The 24,196-nt window shown below is 43.9% G+C and overlaps 2 protein-coding genes across 4 annotated transcripts; one reads left to right on the top strand and one right to left on the bottom strand.

The window, feature by feature from the left end:
- The first annotated feature begins 2,800 nt into the window (after positions 1–2,800).
- Positions 2,801–12,785, top strand: LOC133004836 (protein-L-isoaspartate O-methyltransferase domain-containing protein 2). The gene is made up of 7 exons (XM_061074368.1): positions 2,801–2,987; positions 5,627–5,787; positions 5,958–6,108; positions 7,982–8,084; positions 8,172–8,343; positions 10,078–10,201; positions 10,318–12,785. The coding sequence occupies exons 2-7, from the start codon at positions 5,632–5,634 to the stop codon at positions 10,842–10,844; spliced, it is 1,233 nt and encodes a 410-aa protein (XP_060930351.1). The 5' UTR covers positions 2,801–2,987; positions 5,627–5,631; the 3' UTR covers positions 10,845–12,785.
- A 3,168-nt stretch (positions 12,786–15,953) lies between these two features.
- Positions 15,954–23,336, bottom strand: LOC133004835 (kinesin-like protein KIF3B). Of its 3 annotated transcripts, none has more exons than XM_061074367.1 (9): positions 23,274–23,336; positions 21,025–22,503; positions 20,747–20,848; positions 20,154–20,276; positions 19,509–19,627; positions 19,090–19,206; positions 18,826–18,931; positions 18,137–18,348; positions 15,954–17,243 (listed from the first exon to the last, which is right to left on the bottom strand). In XM_061074367.1, exons 2-9 carry the CDS (start codon positions 22,423–22,425, stop codon positions 17,138–17,140), a joined length of 2,286 nt encoding a protein of 761 aa, XP_060930350.1. In that variant the 5' UTR covers positions 22,426–22,503; positions 23,274–23,336; the 3' UTR covers positions 15,954–17,137. The 3 variants fall into 3 exon arrangements, with proteins under 3 accessions (XP_060930350.1, XP_060930349.1, XP_060930348.1); XM_061074366.1 differs by having other exon boundaries at positions 21,025–22,506; positions 23,124–23,309; XM_061074365.1 differs by having other exon boundaries at positions 23,124–23,309.
- Between the last annotated feature and the right edge of the window lie 860 nt (positions 23,337–24,196).

Here is a 24,196-nt window from a genome sequence, read left to right as displayed (position 1 = left end):
CTAATTGCTTTCAAAGCTTTTCACAGCCTGGCACCCCAATATATCTCAGAACTCCTCTGCCACCTATTCATCCCCAGTTCCTTACATTCTCAGACCAACTGCTCCTGGTGAGGATGCGTTTGCTGTAGCTGCCCCAAAGCAATGCAGTAGCTTATCTCTTTCAGTTAATTGTTTCCACTCTGCTGAGACCAGACTGTAGACCCACCTCTTCGGTCAAGTCCTCTTTACTTATTCATTTACTTTGTTTGCATTGCTTGCCTCCAGCTGCGTTGTTCATGTGTGATGGGTAAGTTGACATGCAACCACTTAAGAGGCCTCTTTAGTTCGAGCTGACTAGTGGGAGGTTTCTTAACTTGCCTCTTGATTGAGAGAAACGCTTGCAAGAAACACAGGCAATTTCAGTTTTTACAAGTGCACATGTACAACTCCTGAAGATCCTATGACCTGAATGACGGAGAATCTTCAAAGATATCAGAAATAATTGCAGATTTCAGGTTTTCAGAGTTGGACACGGCACATGCACGCTGAGGAAGGATCCCCCTGCTGTTGGATGCCTTTGTGGAGGGTGAACTGTAGACTGTACAGTAATGAAAGGCTGAAACACCCAATGGCACGCTACTGACGATGTGTCTAGTTGTCCACAACCTAATTCAGGTCAAGCCCACATAACTCTGTGAACCCCCATCTGTCATCATCAACCTTTCTCATCAACATGGCAAATCTTTGGAAAGATGCTCAACAGCTATTGGCTTCTTAGACCACACAGGCTGACGTTAAGAGTAAGTTCGAACATATGGAGGAGTCTGATTGGCTAGTAAAAACAACACCATAAACAAACACAAACGTGACGAAATGTTAACATATCATTGTTAATAAAGCTGTTCACATGTGCATGTGTCTGTTTACTGCGAACGTGTGGCCCATCGTTTGTGAAAACCTGGGCACACCAGCCGTCGCTTGAAAAGTGGTGCGCGTCTATTTTAGGTATTAAGGTACAGGTGCATCGAGGGGAAAGCAAGGCTGAAAACAAAGGTTAAAAGTTTACTGTCATTTATTATAAACGATTGAATTACACATGAACAATTACAATGAAATGTAATATTATACAAATGTTTTTCTCAGAAAAGGAAATCAAAGTCATCTCAACTTCATTATAACATTCATAACTTGCTTTAATTAAATAATATATTTCTTTAAATGTGTAAGAGGTGACAACGATTTTCACCTCACTCACGCTCATGGTGACTCTTAAAGGCCAATTTATGCTTGTACGTCTTTTGTAAAACGGATAGATAAGACCGCCCTATCCGTCGTGGAACGCCCTCTCCGAGCGCCTCGGAGAGCTTTTCGTACACGTCTGATTTTTCTAACTGTCCGTCTTTATGTCGGAGAGCCCACGGACAGCTCTTGGCTGTGATTGGTCCGCGAACGACATAATTTCCCTACGACGTCATTTCCGGACCTCACACTTCCTGCCTTCTTCCCTGTGTCACATCAAACACAACTACGATTCTACGATTAATGTGACGTGTGTGTTAAGCCAGCGGAGTTGTCCGGCTGACGGTGGCTCGCTAGAGCACTGACGGCATGTGTGCACGGTCACATACGGTTATAACGAGCTTTCAAAACGGCGCTAGCGGGCTAGCAACCATGCTAACTGCGGTGGTAACAGAGCAAAAACCCGCCGTCACGACTTTAATTCCACTTCTATCATGACACTGTTTCTATAATACCGTCAGGTTAGAAGCAAACACTGGGTAGTAGTTAGTGTCGGGAGTCCCTGCTGACTGTGTGTGGAAGCTGGGGGGAGCTAGCTCCGTGTAGCTTCTAGCTACATGTAGCCTCAAGCAGATTCAAGCTGTGGAATCAGCAACACAGTTCGGAAACAAGACCGGGGAACCGCTGCGCTAAGAAACTATTACATCAGCATTTTGACCCGCTGTGTGTCACTTTATTTAGTTCTGTTACTTGCCATGGTTCAGTGTGTGGGAGGCAAGCCGACAGAGATAAACAGACACACGTGGACTTCTTCTTCCCAAATGGCGTTGCGCCACCTATGGGTTTGGCGGTGAATTTTTTTCGACGTACAGTGGTCGGAGAGCTAAAAATCAAAAAGACTCTTCGTCCTCCGTGGAGCCCTCTCCGAGAAACGTATACGTAGAAGCATACTGGAGCCTTTACTGTCTGCATGTGAACTTTCAAAGGATTTAACTGTAGAAAAAATTGAGAACATTACTGAAAAGTCTTGTTATTAAGGCATTCATAACTTACTTTAAGCTAAACCCGTTTAGATTGTATTTATTCAAAATAACTCATTAAAAGGTCACCTAAGAAAATGTTTTATTTCTTACAATTTACAACTCCAAAGAGCAGGTTATGAATGCCATACTGAAAACTGAGCTTATTTTACATTTGATTGTCTAAACATGTCTACAGTAAAATTCTGAAACTTGACATATCAGGGGGGTCATCATGAACAAGTGTGAGGTGAAACTTCTTTGTCCACGCTTAATAATTTCAAATGACTATTTATGAATTCCATAATGAAAATTGAGACATTAAATGTTTGTCTTCAGCGCCAAGCACCCGTACGGTAATATCACAAATAGACTCGCCTGGTGTGATCGGGTTTTGTCAAATGACGTCCCACGTGACCGCGGTGTCCTTCTGAAGCCACGTCGACCTCCAACCAATCATCGGTCTTGTTGCTAAAACCTCATCTGCACGGTCAAAGAGGTGAGCCAATCAGAGGCAGCGGTGTGGTCGTGTCCTCGCGCACAGAACGTGGGCCACGCTCTCTCCTCCTGACTTTTATCTCCTCGTCCTTTGCGTGTGACGTCAGAGCGTCAGCTGGCCGAGTGTTTACATCCAGCAGTCGTGTTAGTGACAGAGCCTCCTCTTGCTCCTCTTCCTCCTGTGTGCAGCATCAGCAGCTGAGAGGAGACGCAGCGCAGACACACAGCACCCCCTCCTCCTCCTCTCCTCAGGTAGGACCGCGGCTCGCTGCAGGAGAAGCCGCGGGTTCGCTCGTTTTCACAGCGACGCGACTCCGCCGTCTCCATTTCTCCTCTCGCCAGCGTCGCGGACAATGCGGTAGCTACCGACGGCGTTGACCTTGCCGCGGTGTGCCAGGGGGCCAGCGGGTGTACCGTGGTGTTTCTGGGTGCTCACAGAGCCCCGCAGTGTGTTTTCATGCTTGTTGTTCTAAGTGGATCACCTGCGTGGCGCAGACCACCGCGGCCGCAGCGCGGAGCGGGCTGTGGACGTGTGAGGGTTAAACCATTGAGTGTTTATGAAGAGGGTCACACTGCAGCCACAGCTCAACGCGGACCCCACTTAGCGACCACGTCAGCGACAGAACAGCCGTGGAAAACCCTTGAAACAGTAAATGAACAGCGAAGCTTTGATCTTAGTGTTTACAGGAAGTGTGTTCCCTACTAAACCCCTCAGTTTGTCACAGAGCCACTCACAGCGCCCCCTGCAGGCCTCCTGTGCTTATACGATCCTAAAGAAGCTGCAGGGGGCTCATGCTGGATTTATCCTGGAAATGAGCACAACGTTTTAAATACATTTTTTGTGTAGCCCATATTCCCATATATAATGTAATAAAGGGCGTAACTAGATGCCACATCATCTGCGCTTAACCCTCGACTAGAGGACATACAAAAAATCGAAGGAAAAAAATAAACCTCAGAGAGCTCATGTGAAGGATCCCTCAGGACAAACAGATGTGCAATAGATGTCACGTATAGCAGAGCACATCAACACAACAACAATGTTGACAACATTCATGAAAAAAAACGTGTCGAACTTAAATTGAGAGGTGTATCAGTGTTTGAAGTATCTATACACAAGGAAAACCGAGATGAAGGGGTCAGCAATGATACTATAGAAGTATTGCCAATAGTTGTAGTGGTAAACATGAGAAGGCATTTTGTATATTTAAGCATTCTAGATTTAATCATAATTCAAAATCGGCGACCTGCGATAGCAACAATAAAGCACAAAGACTCCAGGGAGAAGGTCAAGTCAGTAACATGTGTTGGTGAGACATTAATGTGCCTGGCATTCTAGGCCCACAGCAGCATGACTAAGATCTGGTCCAAAACAGACATGAACCAGCTCCAACTGTTCGCTCTATCAAAAAGAAAACTTTGAAGACAACACAAACAGAACTGAAACTGGGGGATGATTCCACAGGAGAGGAGCTTGATAGCTAAAGGCTCTTGCTCTGTCTCTACTTTTAGAGACTACAACAACACGTACGCCTGAATTCTGGGATTGCGGTGCTCCAGTGACCCTCTACTTCAACTCATCCAAGTGCCCTCAGAGGCAGCAGGAGGTCCAGACATCTGAATGCTCATAGAGCTTTGTTCTTTTACAGCCTCCTGGCTGTGGCCGGCATTTGGCCGCCCTGTGATCTCTGTCTGTGGTGCTGCTTTCAACACGTCTCTGAACAACAGCTACAGCAGCAGTCATACCTGCAGCTTTGCTCTGCCACCAAAAGCCTTCTTTAGGCCTCCAGATTTGGCTGAGCCGGTGCACACAGTGAAGGCCGGCGCATGCTTCTGCGTTTTCACGGGAACGGAGACGCAAGAGCCCTTCCGGGCCCCTCACGGCCCTTCCTACGTCCTTACGTGCGTCGGCCAATTTTTCTAACTTGACGGCAAAGCCCCGCAAGCGTCACCCGGCCGCGAGGGCTGTGATTGGTCTGCTGACTACATCATTTCCGGAGTCGCATTTCCGGTTCATGCCCGGAAACCACGGAAGATTTAGAAGAACGAATATGGACCAGATAGAAGAGCACTTGGCAGAAGAGATCCGACACTATGTCCACTAGTATAACCCGTCACTAACCGGCGGATTTTTCCGCCAGAAAAAGGCTCTGCGGAGCCGCCGTGGCGATGTAAATAAATCGCTCTTCTTCGTGCAACACACGAAGAAGAGCCGACTTCGACAAAAAACATTACTGCGCCTAGTGTTCTGGCGGGGAATTGCACGGCAACATGCGCAACGGTTGGAGAACCATGAATGACAACGAATCCTGCGTTACAGCTGCGTGCCTGCGGGCCCCTGACGACGCAGAAGCATGCGCCGGCCTTAAGCCTTGTGAGATTAATAATGCCAATCTCTACCACTCCATGATGTTTGTCAAATCAGACATGTTTGTGCGTTTTAAGTTATTGTTGTGTAGTTCTTTATGAATATGTTAAAGGTTAAAGGAGATGTGGAAATTTGAGGAGTGCAACAAATGAATGTTTTCAGTATTGAAGTGAATAGTGAAGACGATTTAATTGTGTTCTGTGCCCAGGGTGATGTCTTCATACTGATCAAAATCTTTAGGTATTTAATTTTTCTGAGAAAAAGCTCTGAAAGGGACGTGAACAGTCTTCGGATTTACGTTCTGTACTGTAACATCTGAAGTTTCGCAGCCCTGAAATGTCTTCCCAATGATAAATTTAGTTTAAAAGCAATTGAACGAACAAAGTTAAATTAAAACCAAAACGGGCCACTATGGAATATACAGCTCTAATGTAAAGTGTGTGTGTTTGTGTGTTCCCTGGTTCCTGTGCAGGTTGCAGAATGGTCGTCACTGTGGGATAGTAAACCTTCTCTTTGTCTTCAGTCAGGATGGGTGGAGCTGTGAGTGCCGGCGAGGACAACGATGACCTGATTGACAACCTGAAGGAGGCTTATTACATCCGCTCAGACCTGGTGGAGCGAGCTTTTCGAGCCATCGACCGGGCGGACTATTACCTGGAAGAATACCGGGACAACGCTTACAAGGTGAGCAAATTTGAAGAAAAAATACACCACACACACAGCCCTCTGGTTTGTGGTTAACTCTGGTTTTGTTGGTCACGGGTTATTCATGATTTTTTTAAAGGGAACAGCTGTGGTGAGTTTTGATTGGCTGTAAGACTGTTAATGGAAGCGTATACTGTTGTGCTGGTTAGGACTTGGCATGGCGCCATGGAAACATCCACCTGTCGGCTCCGTGTATCTACTCTGAGGTGATGGAGGCTCTGGATCTGCACCCCGGCCTCTCCTTCCTCAACCTGGGCAGTGGGACTGGCTACCTCAGCACCATGGTTGGCCTCATTCTGGGTATGTTCAGCATCCTTTATTTCAACTCTGCCAATTTCATTCATGTACAGGGGTTTTTATAGCTTGACAAAGTGGACCCCACCACCCTCTCAGAGCTTACCTTTTGGTTGTAAGTAAATAGGAAGTATGATGGTGATATTGAAGGGAGTTGGCTGTGTGTGAAAATGAAATTGAATTGAATTCTTTTAGCTTTGTCAGGGTTTCCTCCAGTGCTTTATAGGCCTGGTGGGTCGCTTGTTTATTTATTTAAAAAAAAAAAAAAAAATGTTATGCACCAGAAACATGATACCAAAGACGGTGTAGCAGATCCCCCGAAAGATTGATGAGACTTAACTGATGTTCAGGTCGTTTATTGAACCGTCCTTGTCACCGTACACCTTAATAAAACTTTAAACAACTTAGAAACACCGTAAGAAATTGTGCCTCTTCCGAGGGTCGCTGAATAACATAGCTTCTTCCGTCAACACTTTACTTCCTCATTGAGCCCCGATCCCGGACAAGCCCATCCTATTGGTCCACACAGTCACATGTCCCACCCCGACCCCTTCACTGACACTCAGACATCAGAACGCTCCTTCAACACAGTGTTTCACTGAGTATACGTCTACCCCCCCCCCCCCCCCCCCCGTAGCTGAGGTGACCGCGAGAAGGCTTCTCTAGCAGCCCTACCACCAGGCTTAGCAAGTTTTCTGGGGGAAACCCTGCTTTGTAAACACAAACGTGTCCTTGGTCACATATGAAGGTCCGCCTACTCAGCTGATGTCCTCTGACCTACTACAGTTCCACAATGAATCAAATGTATTTTTATGCGTCTCAGTCTCCAAACAGCGACAGACCATGTCCACAATTTCAGCATAGTCAACCGCATAATGATTGATATTTTCTTTCAAATGGGTAAAATTGTAGTCCATAGCAGAACTGTACACAGCTCATTGATTAATTCAGCCTCTCCTGACTCTGCTCGCTCTCTTGCTTGCAGCCACACACACAGACACACAAACACAGTGACAATGGACACATCTGTAAACTCAAGCTAGGTAAAAACAACATTATTCAAATGAAATGCATGATTGTCTGCATATAGAGCAAGATCCAATCCCAATTGGTGACAGGTGACACATTCAGGACATGTTATTTGCTAACGTACACATTTAGAGCTGTCCACTTGTGACTGGATCTCTCAGGATGGATGTTTGACACCTGGTCAACAGTCTACCTTACCTGGGGATGGGGGCTAGAGATGGCACTCCCAGACACCTGCTAAAAACATGTCCAATCCCAATAACAACATTTCCTTCCTTTAAAATGTCTATAGATGTTTTACTAGCTGTCCTAAAGGAACCAAGTCCTTAACTTAGATCCCTGTTGTAGCCTGTATCCCAAGTGGGCATTGCTAAGTACAGGTTTGAATGCACCTGAATGCATCCTGGACCACATATAAAGGATCACCTACTCAGATGATTTTCCTGACCTGCTTCAGTTGAAACCTCTTTGGTTTAAACATATTGTTATGCTTCTCAGTGTCCATACATTGATTTGTTTGTATCCCGACACAATTTCCTTCTTCACAGCTGCACACATTCATTCATATAACCTCTTGTGACTCCCCTTGCTGTCTTTTGCACACACACACACACACCAACATTGTCATCAGACACATTTGTAAACTCAAACTGAGTTAAAACAACATAATTTAGCCTTCATTTCTCTATAGAGTTGGGAAGAGAGATCAGATCACAAAGGGCCACAGGAGACGGGAGAACAGACAAACTTTAAGCTGACCACTTGTTATTCACACCTTAAACAAAAGCGAAGTCACTCATAACATACAAGTTTGGTTAAAATAAAACTGGCGACTGTGTTGTGCCAACAGGACCTTTTGGGGTGAACCACGGCATCGAGCTGCACGCAGATGTGATCGAGTACGCTTACCAGAAGCTCGAATCCTTCATCAAAACCAGCGATAGCTTTGACAAGTAGGTCTCCGTTTATATTTGTTTTTTTTTGTTTTTTTTCCCCCTGGTGTGTTTAGTGTTTTCCATTGTTCCTGTGTCTCTATTTAGGTTTGAGTTCTGTGAGCCATCCTTTGTTGTGGGCAACTGTCTGGAGATTCCTCCAGAGAGCCGTCAGTATGACAGGGTGTACTGCGGTGCTGGAGTGCAGAAGGAGCACGAGGATTACATGAAGAACCTGCTAAAGTTAGGGGGCATCCTGGTGATGCCTCTTGAGGAAAAGGTTAGTGTACCCTTCTCCCCACAGCAGATATGTATTTGTTAACGTTTGTCAAAGTGATAACTGCTTAAAGTCCCCCTTGAATTCAAACGAGCTGCAGCAAGTTTCACACTCCGGAGCAGGACGGCAGCACATCTGCAGCTCTTGGAGAAAAAAAATTCTACCGCCCCTCTATTTGGAACGTACAATATCAGCAACTGTCTTGTTGTGTTGTTTTGCGGTGGTAGTTTTTACCGTAACCGGCGGTAGTTCATCATCCTCCCTAACACTCTCGGGATCACTGTTGTGCCAGTTCACACTTAAAATGAACTAGTTCATGTTCATAGTTCATTTAAAAGAAATTTGAACTATGAAAGCAGGTCACAGGAGAGTGGAGGGAGGAAACAGGAAACTCCAGCACGATACAAACCAACCTTCTGATCCTGAAGCAGCAGTGGACCAGAGAGAAACTCTCTATTTTCACTGTTTGTTCATCAACTAAGTCACTTACCAGCTGCTTCCCGTTATCTATCTCACTGTGCGTGTCACTCTGGGAAAGTAAGTGGGGGCGGCACCCTGGCAGTCTATGTGTGTGCTGTCTAGGAGCACACACATATATTTTCTCTCATTCCCGGTATTTCACATTATGGTCTATATATTATATATTATGACAAAAAGTAACGTTAGCAGCGTGCACTCCAGCGATAGTGTTCACGTTCATCATTTGTAAATTGATTCGTTCAGTTCCTCGTTCACAAAATATATGAACACGTTCATGCACAACAGCGCCTGGGATCAATATATTTTAACAAGGAACCCCTCTGATTTTGGAATGCTTTCTCTGTCAATAGTCCTACTTTTGAGTCTGAAATAAACTTAAATAATCTTAAATTGAGTCGACCACTGGCTCTTTAGAGCTGGGGGTGGGGGCTGGGAGGCGGTGAAAGAGTCAGCTGCAGGTGCAGTGTGATTGACTCCTCAGCACTTCAGCCAAAGTGCTGCCCTAGGCAATTGCCTAGTTCGCCTATGTGGAGGCACATGAGCTGTCTCTCAACTCAGTGGCCGCATCCTTTATCGCCCGATCGGTTTTCTTATTGCATCAGCAGCTTTTCCCGCCCTTACAGCCGTCGCCTAGAAACCGAGCTACAGGCAAAAAGTTGTTTGGTTGTTCACCATTAGCTGTTCGGTTGAGTACTTACATTTAAAAGTGAATTGACTTTTTCGTCACGCTTGCTGCCACCATTACCTCTGAAACCACATCCTTCCACCAAGTTTTGTTCCGATCAGTTGTTTTTGTTTTATCTTACGCTGCATTCAGGATTGGGTGTAGACTTTTTACTGTCTCGTGTGTGCCCCTCAGCACAGACCTTCAGTAGGCAATCACTCTGTTGGTCGGTGAATGTTTGTATATTTACTTCATTAGAGAAGACTGTGAAGAGTGAACATTTCATAAAATCACACAATCTGTAGGACTTGCCTGAAAAGTAGTCGATGAATGTCTTCAAGATCAGAATCTTCAGATTGTCCGCACATATATTATTGTTATTTTTGCTTGATATGTGTTTCTCTTTTTAATATGTTATTGGCTTTTATTGTTGTTATATTTTGTGGACAGCGCTGAAAACCTTAAAACTTGTGGGACTGACCGACTTAGGAGCACACTCACTGATGATATGGACTCTAAATGCAAAGCAGTTTTTGAAGTCAACTGAGAAAATAATTAAAGTAAAAGGTTTCATCCTGTCGTATTTTCTGCAGTTGACCAAGATCACTCGTACAGGGGCGAACAGCTGGGAGACCAAGAAGATCATCTCTGTGTCCTTTGCTCCTCTGGTGCTGCCCAAACACAGCACAAATGGCAAACCCAAGACTGTTCCCCTGCGTGAGTCCCATTTCAATCTTTATCTAAATTAAAACTACAGCTAATTATGAATATCATGACATCTGTTATTCACTCCTGGGTCTTTTTCTGCTTTCCTCTGCTTCTCAACTTTGCAGCCAGGTATGAGGTACGGACGTTGCAGGAGCTGGCTCGTATCTGCATCCGCCACACCCTCAGGGTGACCACAGATGGAGGAGACAACCAGTCCCGTGGCCAGGGCTCCTCTTTCAGCGTGGGTCGGGGTCTGGCAGTGGCTGGACTCCATAAGTACGGCCCTCGCTTCAAGCGCCGGCGCGTCCACCGGCGCCACTGCAACATCCAGGTGGTCACTCCCCTGGACAGCAACAACAACCAGGGAGGGAGAGTGGCAGACGAGGAGGAGGGGGCGGGGGAGAGGGAGGCAAGGCGGCAGGCGAGAGGGAGCCGGAGGGGATTGAGAGGAGCGGTGGCGGAAGAAGAGGAGACGGTCGTGGAGGAAGACGAGGAGGAGGAGGAGCGGGAGGAGGAGGAAGAGGAGAAGGAGACGGAGACCGGGGAGCTCCTGCGACCCCAGCCGGTGGTGAACCTCCTCAGGGAGAGGATACTGGGCCTGCCGCTGCCCGAGCCTCTGAAGATGTACCTCCTGTTCTACAGAGAGAAATGAGCCACAGATCTGGAGTCCAGAGAACAACTCAGCAGGAGCTGAAGCCTCTGTTACTGTCCCGCCTGCACGAGGCAGGACAACATGCCCCCTACCCTACTGACACCTAGCCCCACCCTGGATCTCTCTCTTTCACCTGTCTCCATCATCCATTTTCTGTCCCTGTTTCCGCTCTGCCTCCCGCTGTTCTTCACCTCGATTAGTACACCTTAAAGAGTCAATGACTGTGTCCAGTGGAGGGCTGGGGGGATGCTATGCTACTCTGGGAATAAAATTGAAATAGGAAATAAGTACGTACACGGTTTTCTGAATTAGCTCTGCAGCTCTTTGTAACTCATTTAGTAATCAGTCACTGCCTGACAGCAGCTCGACAGCCCACAGTAGCCTGAGTGTCCTCCGCTTATAAGAGGGGAAGCCAGTGGTGCTGAGGGAGCTCCATCATTGTCTACAGTATCGGAGCAGACATTGCTACAGAGTTCAAACCCTGCAGCAACAGACAGAAAGAGCAGCTCAGAGGGCACAGGGCTTCACTAGAGGGAACTCCAGCTGTCCCCCGAGCTGGATGTGGATTGTACAAGGTGTGTGGAGGCTGCTTTGTCCACAGGAGGAGGTGCTGTGATGTCACCTAATGGGTTTTGGTGTCATTTTTGAACAGAAAGATGTAGAGTAGTGTAGGGCTCAAGTTTTGTGGGCTAATAAATTGTGCATTCAAAGTTTGGAGGATGTGAAAAGTGATTTTTCTCTTATGACTTTATTGAAGCTGCAGCTCGTGACCACGATGATGGCAGTTGTGATTATTTCCGGTGACTTCGAAACAAATAAGAGGGAGCTTTGCCTCGGGCCCTCTTCACTTAGATCGTCTGCTTTTCGAAGGCGTCGCTTCAAGCATTTCATGAGACCAGTCAACATAACAGAAGGTTGAGTTTTCCCTTTTTCTATGCACGTGTTTCATTGTACGGGCGTCCAAATCCTTGCGTGTCTTTCTCAACATCCCACTGTGTTCTCTGAAACGTGCGAGAATGACCAGAACAGATTGCTTACTCACTTATATTCCAATCTACATACAGTAAACAAACCAGCATGACGACAACACATAATTGTTTTTGATGATGACAGTGTCCAAGTTTTCCTTCACTGTGCTCACTCATTTTTCTTTTTTTGTAAAATCTTTGATTTTGGAAATTTTTGGGACTTGAAGTTTCGTGTACATTTTGTAAATGTGTGTATGTTTTGTTCTGTGAAACGCGAAAAAAACATGAAAATACTTTGACAGATAGTACAAGTTTCATTTAATTAATATTTTCTCTGGTAGTTTATAGTTCGATGGGGCATTATTCCTTTATACCTTTTTGCTTTTGTACAAAAGTTTCCATTCCCTTCTGTGCCAAAATGAAGTTGCATGGACTAAATTCTTGAAGAGTGAATTCTTGAGGACACAGCAAAACATTTGGAAGTCCTTCATTTGAAGAGAGAAGCTGACAGTTTGTTGGTGTCTTATCATTTCTAAAAACTGCTCCACCATTCAAACAACCTGTCGATGTTCTTGCCAAGCATCAGATTTCTCCCATTTAAAAGTTTGTATGATTGTTGAATAGCAGAGTGATCTTTGCAGCCTGTTATCAATAACATGTGGATGTGACAGGATGGATTTAAAATACATACAGCTGTATATTGCTCAAATATCCAACACTGAATGGGAGGATTGAGTCTAGAAAACAGGCCTGAGAGTAACATCATGCTTCAGTGCTGCTGGGGCGTGGATTTAAACCATTCCCTTTTCAACATTGGTACCATTAATGTTTGGTTGTTGTGCAGTTGTATTTCTTTGCTGAATGTAAACGATCATGATATTGTTTGCACTAAACAAGGTTTTGGTGCAAATGGCTTGTTTTTAAAACTGAGCTGTATGATTGAGCTGATAATAAACTCCATTATATAAAAGAACGTGTAGGTGGAAATGAACTGATGAGTTTAGTGAAGGCCCTAGCTGCTGTTTTCAGTATTGATCCATTCACACATATTGTCTCCTCTTGGTCTAACACAAGAAAATAAGCCTCGGAAGATTTATAAATGTGGGTGTGAAAATGAATATTACTTAAGGAAACTATTGGTATCGGTACAGTAGACCACTGGCAGATGTGACGTGCATTATCATGAGGACGGAGCTGCTGCACGGTAGTGAGTGAGACTTCTCGTTGAGTGATGTGTACTGTTGCCAGCCAATAACCAGATAAACAATTGAAGTCTTTTATTGGTAAAAAAAAAAGCTTTTAGTTGATTTTTCCTGAACTGCCGCAGTTGCCCCATAAGCTAACATTGCAGCCACTTCTGCTGTATTGTGGCTGCCAGTGGACACAATCTACTGGACTAATTCCATAAGATTTTGTAAGTTCAATTCACTTGCACACCCACATTTATAAGAGGGGGCCCAGGTTGGAAAATACGAAACATCCCCTTTAAGGCCCTTTTTGGTATCCAGAGAGAATGTTCAAGGGCACTCAACTCTCTCTCTCACTTGAAGGAAGAGTAATCAATAAACCAGTCAAGATAAAATGGCCTTTTCCTCTCAGGCCCTGTACACACCGGGTATCAACACGTGTTTTTTGTGAATTGTGACATCCGGAAGTGGACAGCTTTGAGTGTGTGTTCATACCTGGCATTAAAATATGGCCCCACATATGTCTCATGATCAGATCTCATATCAGATTTCACCTCCCAGCTCTGTTCAAACAAACACGTACGTCATATCTGTTCATGAAGAACAATCTATATTGTTTTTACCCAGTCTGAGTAAACAAGTGTGTCCAATATCACTGTGTGTGTGTGTGTGTCAGCAAGAGTGTGCGAGAGAGAGGTAGAGAGATGAGTCAGGAAGGTTCAGTCATTATGTGGTGATGGTCACAAACAAACCTTTTGATTAAAAGTGAAACTGTAGCAGGTCAGAGGACGTCAGCTGAGTAGGAGGACCTTCACATGTGACCCTGCTAAAAGAATGTGGACGTGACCCAGACCACCTCAGAATATGGTCTGGCATGATCGGACCGCTATCCTATCTGAGTTCTTTCACACCTGTACTTAGAGCTGTCCACTTGTGATTGGATCACAAAACCAACCGTTAATACCAGGTGTGTACAGGGTCACAGAGGTGAAGCCGAAGCTTCTTCGTGTTTAAAGCTGGGCCTGTGACCTGAGCATGGATCATCCGTCACCCAGTTACCAGATGCTTCAGAATCAACAGGGGCAGTTTGCTGGACAGATGATTCATGAAAAAACTAAACAGTGACGTCACATCCGTTGATATAGCTTTTAATAAGAAAAGTCAGATGGTTGAAAAGACGATGTGTATCTCAAAGTGTTGCCTTTGGGGGGACAGAGACGGCCAGGCCGGAAAGCTTATAGATAAAACTATTTGTTTTTAATAGGCAAAGGTTATGAGCCAAAATACACCAGCTTTGTAACATGATTTCGATTTCAAATGACACGTTATTTTTCATCTTTTCCTCGCAAAGAGAAAAAAATTGGTGTGACAAATCTACACCATATGAAAACCAACCTAACAGCTACATTGAAAGCATTCTGTGCAAATTATTGACGCAGTAAACATAACATCAGAAAGCATTAGCCGCTGTGACAACATGCTTGAAAAGTCGTTATTGTAACCAAATCTACAAACCTTATGGAATTCCATCAGCTCCATCAACTGCCCCAGACGTCTTCTACTCGTCTGGTTTGTTCTCCGTGTATTTATTAGCCGGATCATGAGGATTACATCCCATGCTACGGGTACCACAACATTTGGAGCCGGTATTGTCGAATCTACTACTATGGGGTGCCGTTTGTAATGCAGCTCACGCTGAAAATAACAGCAACATTTTGTCACATTTGGCTTCAAACCATGTTTAAAAAACTGGTGTGAATTTTTGAGAGTCACTTTTTTGCACATTTACAACAATATTTGTCAACTTAGAGATATTTTAAATATTTTAAATCCAAATGTTAAATGTTACACTTAAATGTTAAATCTAAATGCTAAATCTTAATCTAAATCTTAAATCTAAATCTAAATGTTAAATCTGAATCTAAATCTAAATGTTAAATCTGAATGTTAAATCTAAATGTTTTGGGTGAAACTAAATATTTAACTAATATGCAAATTCAAATGCCGATAACAGGAAGAAACAAAATAAAAGCTCCCCCTTGTGGCTGGCTAAAGTGGCTACAGGTCATAAGTCCCGCATCCTTCATAAAAGTGACACTAAAAACTCAAAGTACTCTTCAAATAAAGTTTCTCCAAACGTGTTTGTTATTTTATGTAGTTAATGTCACAATAATCCATGTCCAAGAGTCAATTTATTCGTAATTTGCCACTATAAACACACTCTGACCTCCTCGAGCTTTTATTTTGTTACTTCCTGTTACCGGCATTTTAATTTGCATATTAGTTAAATATTTAGTTTCACCTGAAACATTTAGATTTAACATTTAGATTTAGATTCAGATTTAACATTTAGATTTAAGATTTCACATTAATATATAGATTTAAATTTAACATTTAGATTTACCATTTAAGTGTAACATTTAACATTTGGATTTAAATATTTAAAATAATATTGTTGTAAATGTGCAAAAAAGTGAATCAAAAATTCACACCAGTTTTTTAAACATGGTTTGAAGCTAAATGTGACAAAATGTTGCTGTTATTTTCAGCGTGAGCTGCTTTACAAACGGCACCCCATATACTACAGCCTTTTCGCTTGTGTGTTACTTATATAGCGTCACGCCTGCTGATGACGTAGAAAGTGGTGTCCCAGTTCCTGGTGAAGATTTCCTAGCCCTCCGCCTTGTGGCTGTGGTTGGAGGGGACCCTTCATACCGATGGGTAGGGCCAAGAGAGAGGAATTGGGACAGGCCCTCTCTGTGCCTTTGAGATGACCCTCACTTTATACAGGTGCCCATTCATTAAGGAAGCACCAGTTACCCCAACCTCAAAGCTTTTTCAAATAGAAAAACTGGTCACATCAGTTGAGAATTTTGTATCAGACCTAGATCTGTCATCTGCAAATTTAATGGCAAAATCTTGAAACAAAGTAAATTTAAAATGACTAGAAATAACTAAATGTAAACAAAAGCATGCAAATAAAAATTCATCAACTTTCTGATTTTCTTCCAACACGTAACCCCTGACGACATTATGTCAGATTAGCAGCCGTTGTGTTTACAGCACCACAGGAAATATTGTTTGTTGATTTTTTTTTTGCTAACTACCTCCTTAGTGTCTTTCAAACACCTCTGGGGGTAGTCCGGGGTCACAGGTCTCTGGTACTGATATTTTGGGGTCAGGGGCTTAAAAGTTTAAGGAACACCTGTGTTAAGAAAAGAGGGAACCAACAGTGTGTAATAAAATCCATGTTAACATTAGAACATGTGGCTGAATACAATTAAAAGTTTTAATATTATGTTCAGGTGTTTTCCTTACAAAAGGAATCGAGGGCCACAGTTGACCTCATTATTAAGAAAGTCATCATCTAAGAAATACATACTGACATCTTATCATGGAGTTGTCTTTAAAAATCTAAAGGAACTAAACATGTAACAGACAGAAGTGCAGCAGCAACCGTCAGGTACAAAAGCATCGTCAGCACGAAAGTTGGTTACTTAAATCTTATGGAAGAAATAATGAAGCTCGAAAAATAATCTATTTTACAGAAATAACAGGATAAAAATAAAAATATATATCTACATCTGTATATATAAATTAAGTATTACAATAAGTAATACACTCACACACACGCTGACAGTTACTGACAAGTGCAGCACAGCTGTCTTGTCCGTGTGTCTTTCACATGAAAACCTTGAGAGGACATGAAAAGCCAAAACAAACCCACATCTGGCAAGATATGAAGAAAAAGAACTGCATTGACGATACCGCAGTTTATCAAGAGTGAGATTCTAGCACCCCTTCATTTTGTTCTCATACATTAAGAACACTAAGTGTGAAATTTAAGACATTCATAGCAGCTAATAGCAGTGTGGAGTGATGTGAGGCTTCAGGCGTGGCTGCTGTCCTGGTGTTGTATTGGCTCACACTCAGGATGAGTAGGTTTAAATCTCCAAAGGAAAAAGCTCATGACAACAGTTAATAGTGGTGTGGCTAGAGTTAAAACCTACAGAGCAGCATTAGTATTAAAGTTTTCTGTAATGTTTACAGAATCCCAGATTCTGTAAAAAAAATCCCAAACCCCAAGTGGAAAGGTGCACGAGAGAGGTGGTGGTAGTGACAGTAGTGGCAGAAGCGGTCACTTGGGCACCAGGCCGCGGCATTGTGGGTAAAGAGGAGATCCTGGACTGGAGGGGCTGAAAGGAGACGTTGGGGTGCTGGACTTCCCACCAGTTCTGGGTCGACTGAGGGACAGAAAGCAAAAACAGAGAGGTGAACAGGTTGTGGATGTTGAGGAAGTTTTAACGCCACTATACTATATCTGTGTATATATAACATTACATCTGTACACAATTGGGAGAGTCAGGTCTGTTTCGTTCCACACATACTCCCTTCTCTCTCCAACTAGTACCAAAGGCCAGGTTATAGATAAAGGCCCAACCAACAGTACATTGAAGTGTCTACGTTTAGAGACTTTCATATCTAACTCAGATGCTCCAGACAGAGAGACACCAACTTCAACTCTTATGCCTATTTCACCAGTGGCAAGACATGACAAGGACACAATGTGATTTATGAATGCATACTGTAGACTTAACTATCCCATAGGATGTGAACACCTACATCTAACATAGAGTGTGACAGCAATTCTAGCCATTCATGAATGTGCTGTTAGAATGGGTGAAGTAGAGGGAGATATATCTGGAAGCTGGGGGAGACATCTTCAGACTTGGGGCTGACAATTGCTCATTACATGCGTTTGTATATTGTTCCACCTTCTGGTCTCCTTGATGCATCAAGTCCACATTAAAACCTTCTGCATAAGAAATCAGCTGCTGCCTGAGTTCAATTTTCACCAGCTTCCACAAAATGCCCATAACAGTGGGAATAACAGCAAAGGTCATGGATCCAAACATTTGGACTTTCAATAAACATGTTCTATGATTTCATTTGTTTCCAGACAACAAACGATTAATCCAAGATCCAGCTAAACTACATGACAAAACAGTAAGCTCATATGTAATGTCGTGATTTGGTGCTACGCACAAATTGAACTGAATTGAAAATTGAATTTTTAAATAAGTAAAACATGTGGTATTGGCAACTGAAGGAGAGTTTACAGTGACTGCTAACTTACCCAGACTTTGGTTTTTTGAGGCTGGAGACGGCACTGGCTGGTGGGGTTGGTCCTAAAGTGCTGTAAAAGCCAAAGGCATCTACCTGGATCTCATCCTCATCCCTGAGAGCGTCCCTCAGAGCTGCTGCCACCGTTGGGGCGATTTCCGGCTCCTGATAGTCTATAGTCGTCCGTGTTGGAAGGTCCATGTCCAGTATCTGGATGTTTTCAGCCTGGGGGCAGAGAGGCACAAAATATATGTACATTTTTGTATTCGTAGAATTTGAGGATTCACATCATCACTCACCTGCAGCGGCTGTGAACAATACCAACCGGTCTACATAACGTTTCTCGTTACCTAGACACTCACTCATTTCCTTGCTTGTTTTTTATACTCCTCATAACAACATAAACACCTTTAACTCAGTATCTTGTGATGTTGCCTCATAGTACAGCTGTGCTGCACTCTGTGCCTCTGATTATAAACTTATGTATATGAAATTCATGTCTAACTATGCTGTTAAAGCTGCCTTGCAGTGTGAGGTTTGTATTGATTGTCTGCACCTTTAAGGTCAGCCCTTGTGGTGTAACCTGTGAAACATAAGATGAGGATGACGAATGTATAGTCACTGTGTCTGTGGGTTTTTTATGCATAGAGACATTGAATTTGTTCATTAGTGAAACAGGTGATTAGAGAAGGTGCTGCTTACTTTGTATCTCGTGTCAGGCTTCATCGTCATGGCGACGCGAGCGTGGTGACAGAGAGGCCTCATGTAGCCCACTGCAGACAGAGGCCTGGTCCTCATCGGCTGATCACTGAAGCAGACACACAAAGTGAATTTCACATTGGGGCTGGACAATATATTATAACGAGATGATAGAAAAACACCTCTCGTTTCATATTGCGCTCTGTTCATTGCACTGTGCCACAAATCACTTTACGTAAAAACATCTCGGAATATTGTGCAACTTACTCCTCTATACGTGTAATAGGCTGCATTTTCCAGTGCTCATCCTCTTCATCAATGTAAGCTCTGCTGACTATTTTGCTCTTCTCCTCAAGGGGAATGAAGTTCTCAATGATCAGATGTCTGAAAGACAACAGACAAGCAATTAGCAGGAGGCAGTAAGAGGCAGAGAATGACAGCAAGACACAAACACTCAGATGTGGGTCATTTATGACACCAGGAGCTCTGTTTATTTGAGGGTGTTGATTAGAAATTATACGATTAGTTTAACCTCTTATAAATAAATGATGACAGTGACATATTTTAAAGGAAAATTTGGTTGAATAGAACTTGTTCCCAAGAGTGTTCTCTCCTGGAGCAGGACAGATTGTGTTCATCATGGATATAATGCTGATGGCCAACAGTATGATATGCAAGCTCCTTACTTGAGTTTGAGGTCCCTGGTGAGCTCATTCTGGGTCTGTTCCAGCTCCTGACGCTCTCTGATGTGTGCCTCCTGGATGTCGTGGATTTCTGCCTTCACTGCCTGCAGCTTGGCAAACAGCTGAAGCACAAAGGAGGAAAGAAACCAGGGTTTCCATGATGAGAAGTATATTTTCAGTCTTACATTACATTGTATTTAGCTTACGCTTTTACCCAAAGCAACTAAATTAGCTGCATTCAATGACTTACAATTTGGCTTAAACAGTGACTCTCATGAGGGTATGAAATAATACTGATCATCACATAATGATCGATACTTTTATTAATGAGCTAAATCTTTTTTCAGAGCAGTACATTCATCAACTTCTTGCACGCACGCACACACACACACACACACACACAGACACATAGACACACACACACAGACAAACAGACATGATTTCTTTCATTATCTGCATAGACCACCTACTGTATGAGTCTATGTTGGCAGTGACCTAAGCTTTTACAAATACATAATGAATATTTATGCTATCAGCGAATTTGTATGTACACTGAATAAAAGCATTCATTAGAGTGGCCAGGACTGGAGATGCATGCAGAAAAGTGAGCGTGAGTGGACAGGACCAACAGTCGGTTGGAGCTGATACCTTTTTCAGCTTCTTGGTTTTGATGTCGACCTCCTGCTGCAAAGAAGTGTAGGTCTCCTTCAGCTCCAGAGTCTCCTCGTCACGACTCTCCATCTGTTGCTGCATCTCTCGCTCTCTGTGTTTCTGCAAACACACATTTTAGACTTTAGACCACAGTGCTCTGTGTGTGATCAGGCTACACAGAGGTCCTCAATTTTACACACAAGAAGAGAGAGCAAACATTAAAATAGTTACTGTGAATAAATTAATGCCACAGGAAGCGACAACAAGGAAGAAGATGTTGACATCTGCATGAGTGTTATTGAGAAAGTACATATTTCACAATAATATAGTTGAGCCAAGTGCAACTACAACAACTATCAGCAGCACTGCTATCACCATGTAAGTATTTTTTCTCCCTGTTGTCATGTTGGTGACAAACTACACAAAAAGAACTCAGACCAGGTGTATATGAGGCTAAACTAAGCTATTGTTAAAACATGCAATCAACACCACCATTCCATTGGAACATCAACATTCTCATCCCACCATGTTATCCTAATGTTGCATCATTGCTTTACTGTAGAGCCATACTTTTCAGATGTTTGACATACCTGTTCAGCGATTTCATGCCTCCTCTGCTGCAGTATTTTCTGTTGCTCGTTGGTGTGATCCACTATGTTCTTCCCCCCAACCAGAAGCTTACTCTCCATTGCCTGGATGAGGAAGAATACATTGATGATACTTCAGATCACACAGGATATAGAGGCAATTCCATCTCACTAGCAGAACAACATACAGATCCATTGGCCTGTGTGTACATTAGTTGTCATGTTAAGGCAACAGTAACATTCTATCTGGACAGATACACACCCTAGAGAAGTCTGCCTACCTTAACTTTAGCTGTAAGCATCTCTCCAGCCTCCCTCTCCCTCCTCAAGTCTTCCATTTTCTTCTCCTTCTTCTTGAGCAGCCGAACTTTCTCCTCAGCCACCAGACTGTGATCCTCCATGATGGCCTTCCTCTCTCTCTCCAGCTTCTCCTGCTGCTCCCCCCAGTAATCTACTTTGTCATCTCCATCTTCATCATCATCCTCTGTCTCTCCTTCAAGATCCTCACCATCGCTCCCTTCCCCAGCTCTCCTCCTCTGCTTCCTCTTCTTTTTTCCCCCTGAGCGATTGTGCAGCTGTCCCTTCAGCCTGGCAATCTCCTCCTGAAACTCCCTCAGTAGAGCATCCTTGGGGTCCTCATTGATGCGTGGTTTATTCTTGATGTTCTTTGCCCTGTTGGAGTAGCGCAGTGTTGTCAAGGTCTCCTCCATGTTGTAGGATGCCGGCCCAATGTTGGCAACCATGACGGTGCAGGCGTTGCCCCCCAGGGAGTCCTGCAGCAGGCGGGTGAGTTTGGAGTCTCGGTAGGGGATGTGGCTGCTCCTGCCATCCACCAGAGCTGATATGACGTTTCCCAGAGCAGAAAGTGACAGGTTGATCTTTGTGGCTTCTTTAAGCCTCTCCCCCTTAGCACCAGTCTTGGACTGCCTTTCGCTGCCGGCTAAATCTACTAAGTTCAGTTTGCCAACTCTGATATGGTTCTCACCGTCCACGCCCAACTCGCTGCACTCCACAGTGATGACAAAAATGGCGTGAGATCTGGAGCTGTGTTCATTCATGTTTGTAGAACCCACAGAACGATTCTGGTTGCCCACGTTCATCACATGCTCGATCTCTCGCACACTCTTGGTGACAAATGATGACAGGTCTTTGACATAAACGCCCGTGTCCGGCCTCTCCCTCAGCTCAAGGCGATGGGCCTGGTTCTTGGATAGCAAGTCCTTGATCTCCTCTTGGTAAATTTCCAGATATGAAGCTCTCACCAGGTACTGCTGATTCTGGGATCGTGATATGTGTGTGAAGATGTGCTCAAAGGAGTTAGGGATCACCCCTCTCTTCTCTGGATCATTTCTCACCCCCTCCATTGTGTACGTCTTCCCTGTGCCTGTCTGCCCATAGGCAAAGATGGTCCCATTGAAGCCAAGAAGAACTGAATCCACCAGTGGCCTGAAGGATTCATCGTACAGATCTATTTGTTTGGAGTTCCAGTCGTAGACTGAATCAAAAGTGAAGACTTTGGGACTTTCGCTGGCTGAAGCTTCTCTGGCGTTCCTGACAATAATCTGGCCCAGTTTCACATCCACAGAAACGACCCTTTCAAATTTGTTTGCCTGTTCCTTTTCATTCATTGGGCGACATCGGACCACCACCTTCACTGTCTCAGGACTCTTGCTCTTGGACATGGTGAGGATCTGCAGCTCACACGTCTTCCAAGTGCAGTGTCAGGAACAGTTGGCCTGTAGAGATGCCCTCATCAGAATCTGCTGGAGAAGACACATGCAATGCTTAGTACCAACCTTCCATGACAACCTCGATAACACACACTCTTACATACAAACTGGATAACCAGCTTAAACTCAGCAACTCAGTCTATTCATAAACTATGAATAGCCTTTAGCCCTGACATCTCTCCTGATGCTAACACCTGTGTTGCAGGTCAACATGTCCCTGGTTTGAAACTCTATGATACTGAGCAAAGCATTAGAACTGGTGAGGTTGATCTTAGTCATTAAACAGGAATTAGCTCCATGTCCATGACAGCGGTGAACAGCAGCATTAGCACACTGCTCTGACTATTGAATGCCTCCACCCTAATTTAGCTCAAGTTAGCCGGTTAACCTGCAGCTCCAAGCTGCCATGTAAACGACTCTATGGTGGAACTTCAGGTTGTGAAGTGACCGCCTCTATGGGGACTTCACTAGCCGGAACATTACGATAACCAACGCGTTTTACAGAACCTGTCCAGCTGATGCTAGCACCGCAGCGGGTCAGCTAACCGACGGGAGCTAATGCCAACGACAACCCAGAAAACGAGACCACAAGACCGGCCTAGCAACGGCAAACACAGCGGTAACCTCCGCTACAAGTCTGCTAGCATTACCTGGCTAACGCTAGTGGCGAGGACCGACATGGGTTCAACACATCACCTGACAAAAATAAAAACTTGTTGGACTCGTAAAACCAAAGCGACACAAACACAACTTCACACCACAGACACACGAAGGTTGTGTAGCGTTCAGAGGAGAATTACGTGAGGTAATCCGTAACTCCCAGTCACCGCTGCTCATCATCCTGTGCTGGGCTGGGTTGCCAGGTTCAGCCTCCACATCCCCCAATATTGACACGTTGGAAAAACATTAAACCAAGTAAATATTATTGTCCTGACGCAGTATATATATCACAATTAATTACATAGTAACATTAAACTTCTTATTAAATGTAAACATTCAAACACATATACATATAAACTCACATGCATGCATTATGAACAATACAAATTTCAAGTATTCTAACTTATCTGGCAACCGAGTTTCTCCAAGTTTATCCCACAAACCTGAGTATATTTAAGGAAATTTAAAGAAATCATAACATAAATCTGGATGAGGATTAATCCCTTAAAGTCAAAAACAATCATCAAACTCTCCCTTTTCTTTGGAGACTGAGGGAAGCCATCACCACCCATCATGACACACTGCATCACTCTCTGGAACGGAAACTGTAAAGTTGCATGCCTGACTGCAGAGGGAAGTGACACTACAGCAAACATACACCAGGTGTGTCGGGAGGTCCACAACATAATGGCAGACCCCTCTCACCCCTGCCACCACCTCTTTGCACCTGTGCCATCTGTGAGGATCATGAACTATGGTTAGGAGGCTGCAGAGTATCCGGGCAAAGTCTATCAGACTCCAACAGCTTTTCCCCCAAGCCACCGGAGCTCTAAACACACTCCAGATCAAACCCCCTGTAAGCCTGCCACCATCACAAGACTTAACCAACCAGCGTGCACTTTTAGTCTTAACTTTTTATCATCTCATCAACAGTTTTTCTATCATCAATTAATATTTGTCTTGAATGAGTGCACACTTTTCTTTTGTGACTCTTTCTGTTTATATACATGTTGACTGAGAATAGTATTCCGCTCCTATATGTACACAAATGGTTCTTCCTCTT

The sequence above is a fragment of the Limanda limanda genome, chromosome 7 (assembly GCF_963576545.1).
Source record: "Limanda limanda chromosome 7, fLimLim1.1, whole genome shotgun sequence".
NCBI classification, from domain to species: domain Eukaryota; kingdom Metazoa; phylum Chordata; class Actinopteri; order Pleuronectiformes; family Pleuronectidae; genus Limanda; species Limanda limanda.
The sequence above is the reverse complement of the archived record's forward strand: the minus strand, read 5'-3'. Positions and strand labels throughout refer to the sequence as shown.

What these genes read in the sequence shown, in the direction of transcription:
- LOC133004836 (XM_061074368.1), top strand. Translation starts at nt 5,632, where the DNA reads ATGGGTGGAGCTGTGAGTGCCGGCGAGGACAACGATGACCTGATTGAC. An exon ending in ACCGGGACAACGCTTACAAG is followed by an intron (nt 5,788 to 5,957) that starts GTGAGCAAATTT and finishes TGTGCTGGTTAG; the next exon opens with GACTTGGCATGGCGCCATGG. An exon ending in TGATGCCTCTTGAGGAAAAG is followed by an intron (nt 8,344 to 10,077) that starts GTTAGTGTACCC and finishes TATTTTCTGCAG; the next exon opens with TTGACCAAGATCACTCGTAC.
- LOC133004835 (XM_061074367.1), bottom strand. Translation starts at nt 22,425, where the DNA reads ATGTCCAAGAGCAAGAGTCCTGAGACAGTGAAGGTGGTGGTCCGATGT. An exon ending in GGCATGAAATCGCTGAACAG is followed by an intron (nt 20,277 to 20,746) that starts GTATGTCAAACA and finishes GTGTGTTTGCAG; the next exon opens with AAACACAGAGAGCGAGAGAT. An exon ending in AAACCAAGAAGCTGAAAAAG is followed by an intron (nt 19,628 to 20,153) that starts GTATCAGCTCCA and finishes TTTGTGCTTCAG; the next exon opens with CTGTTTGCCAAGCTGCAGGC.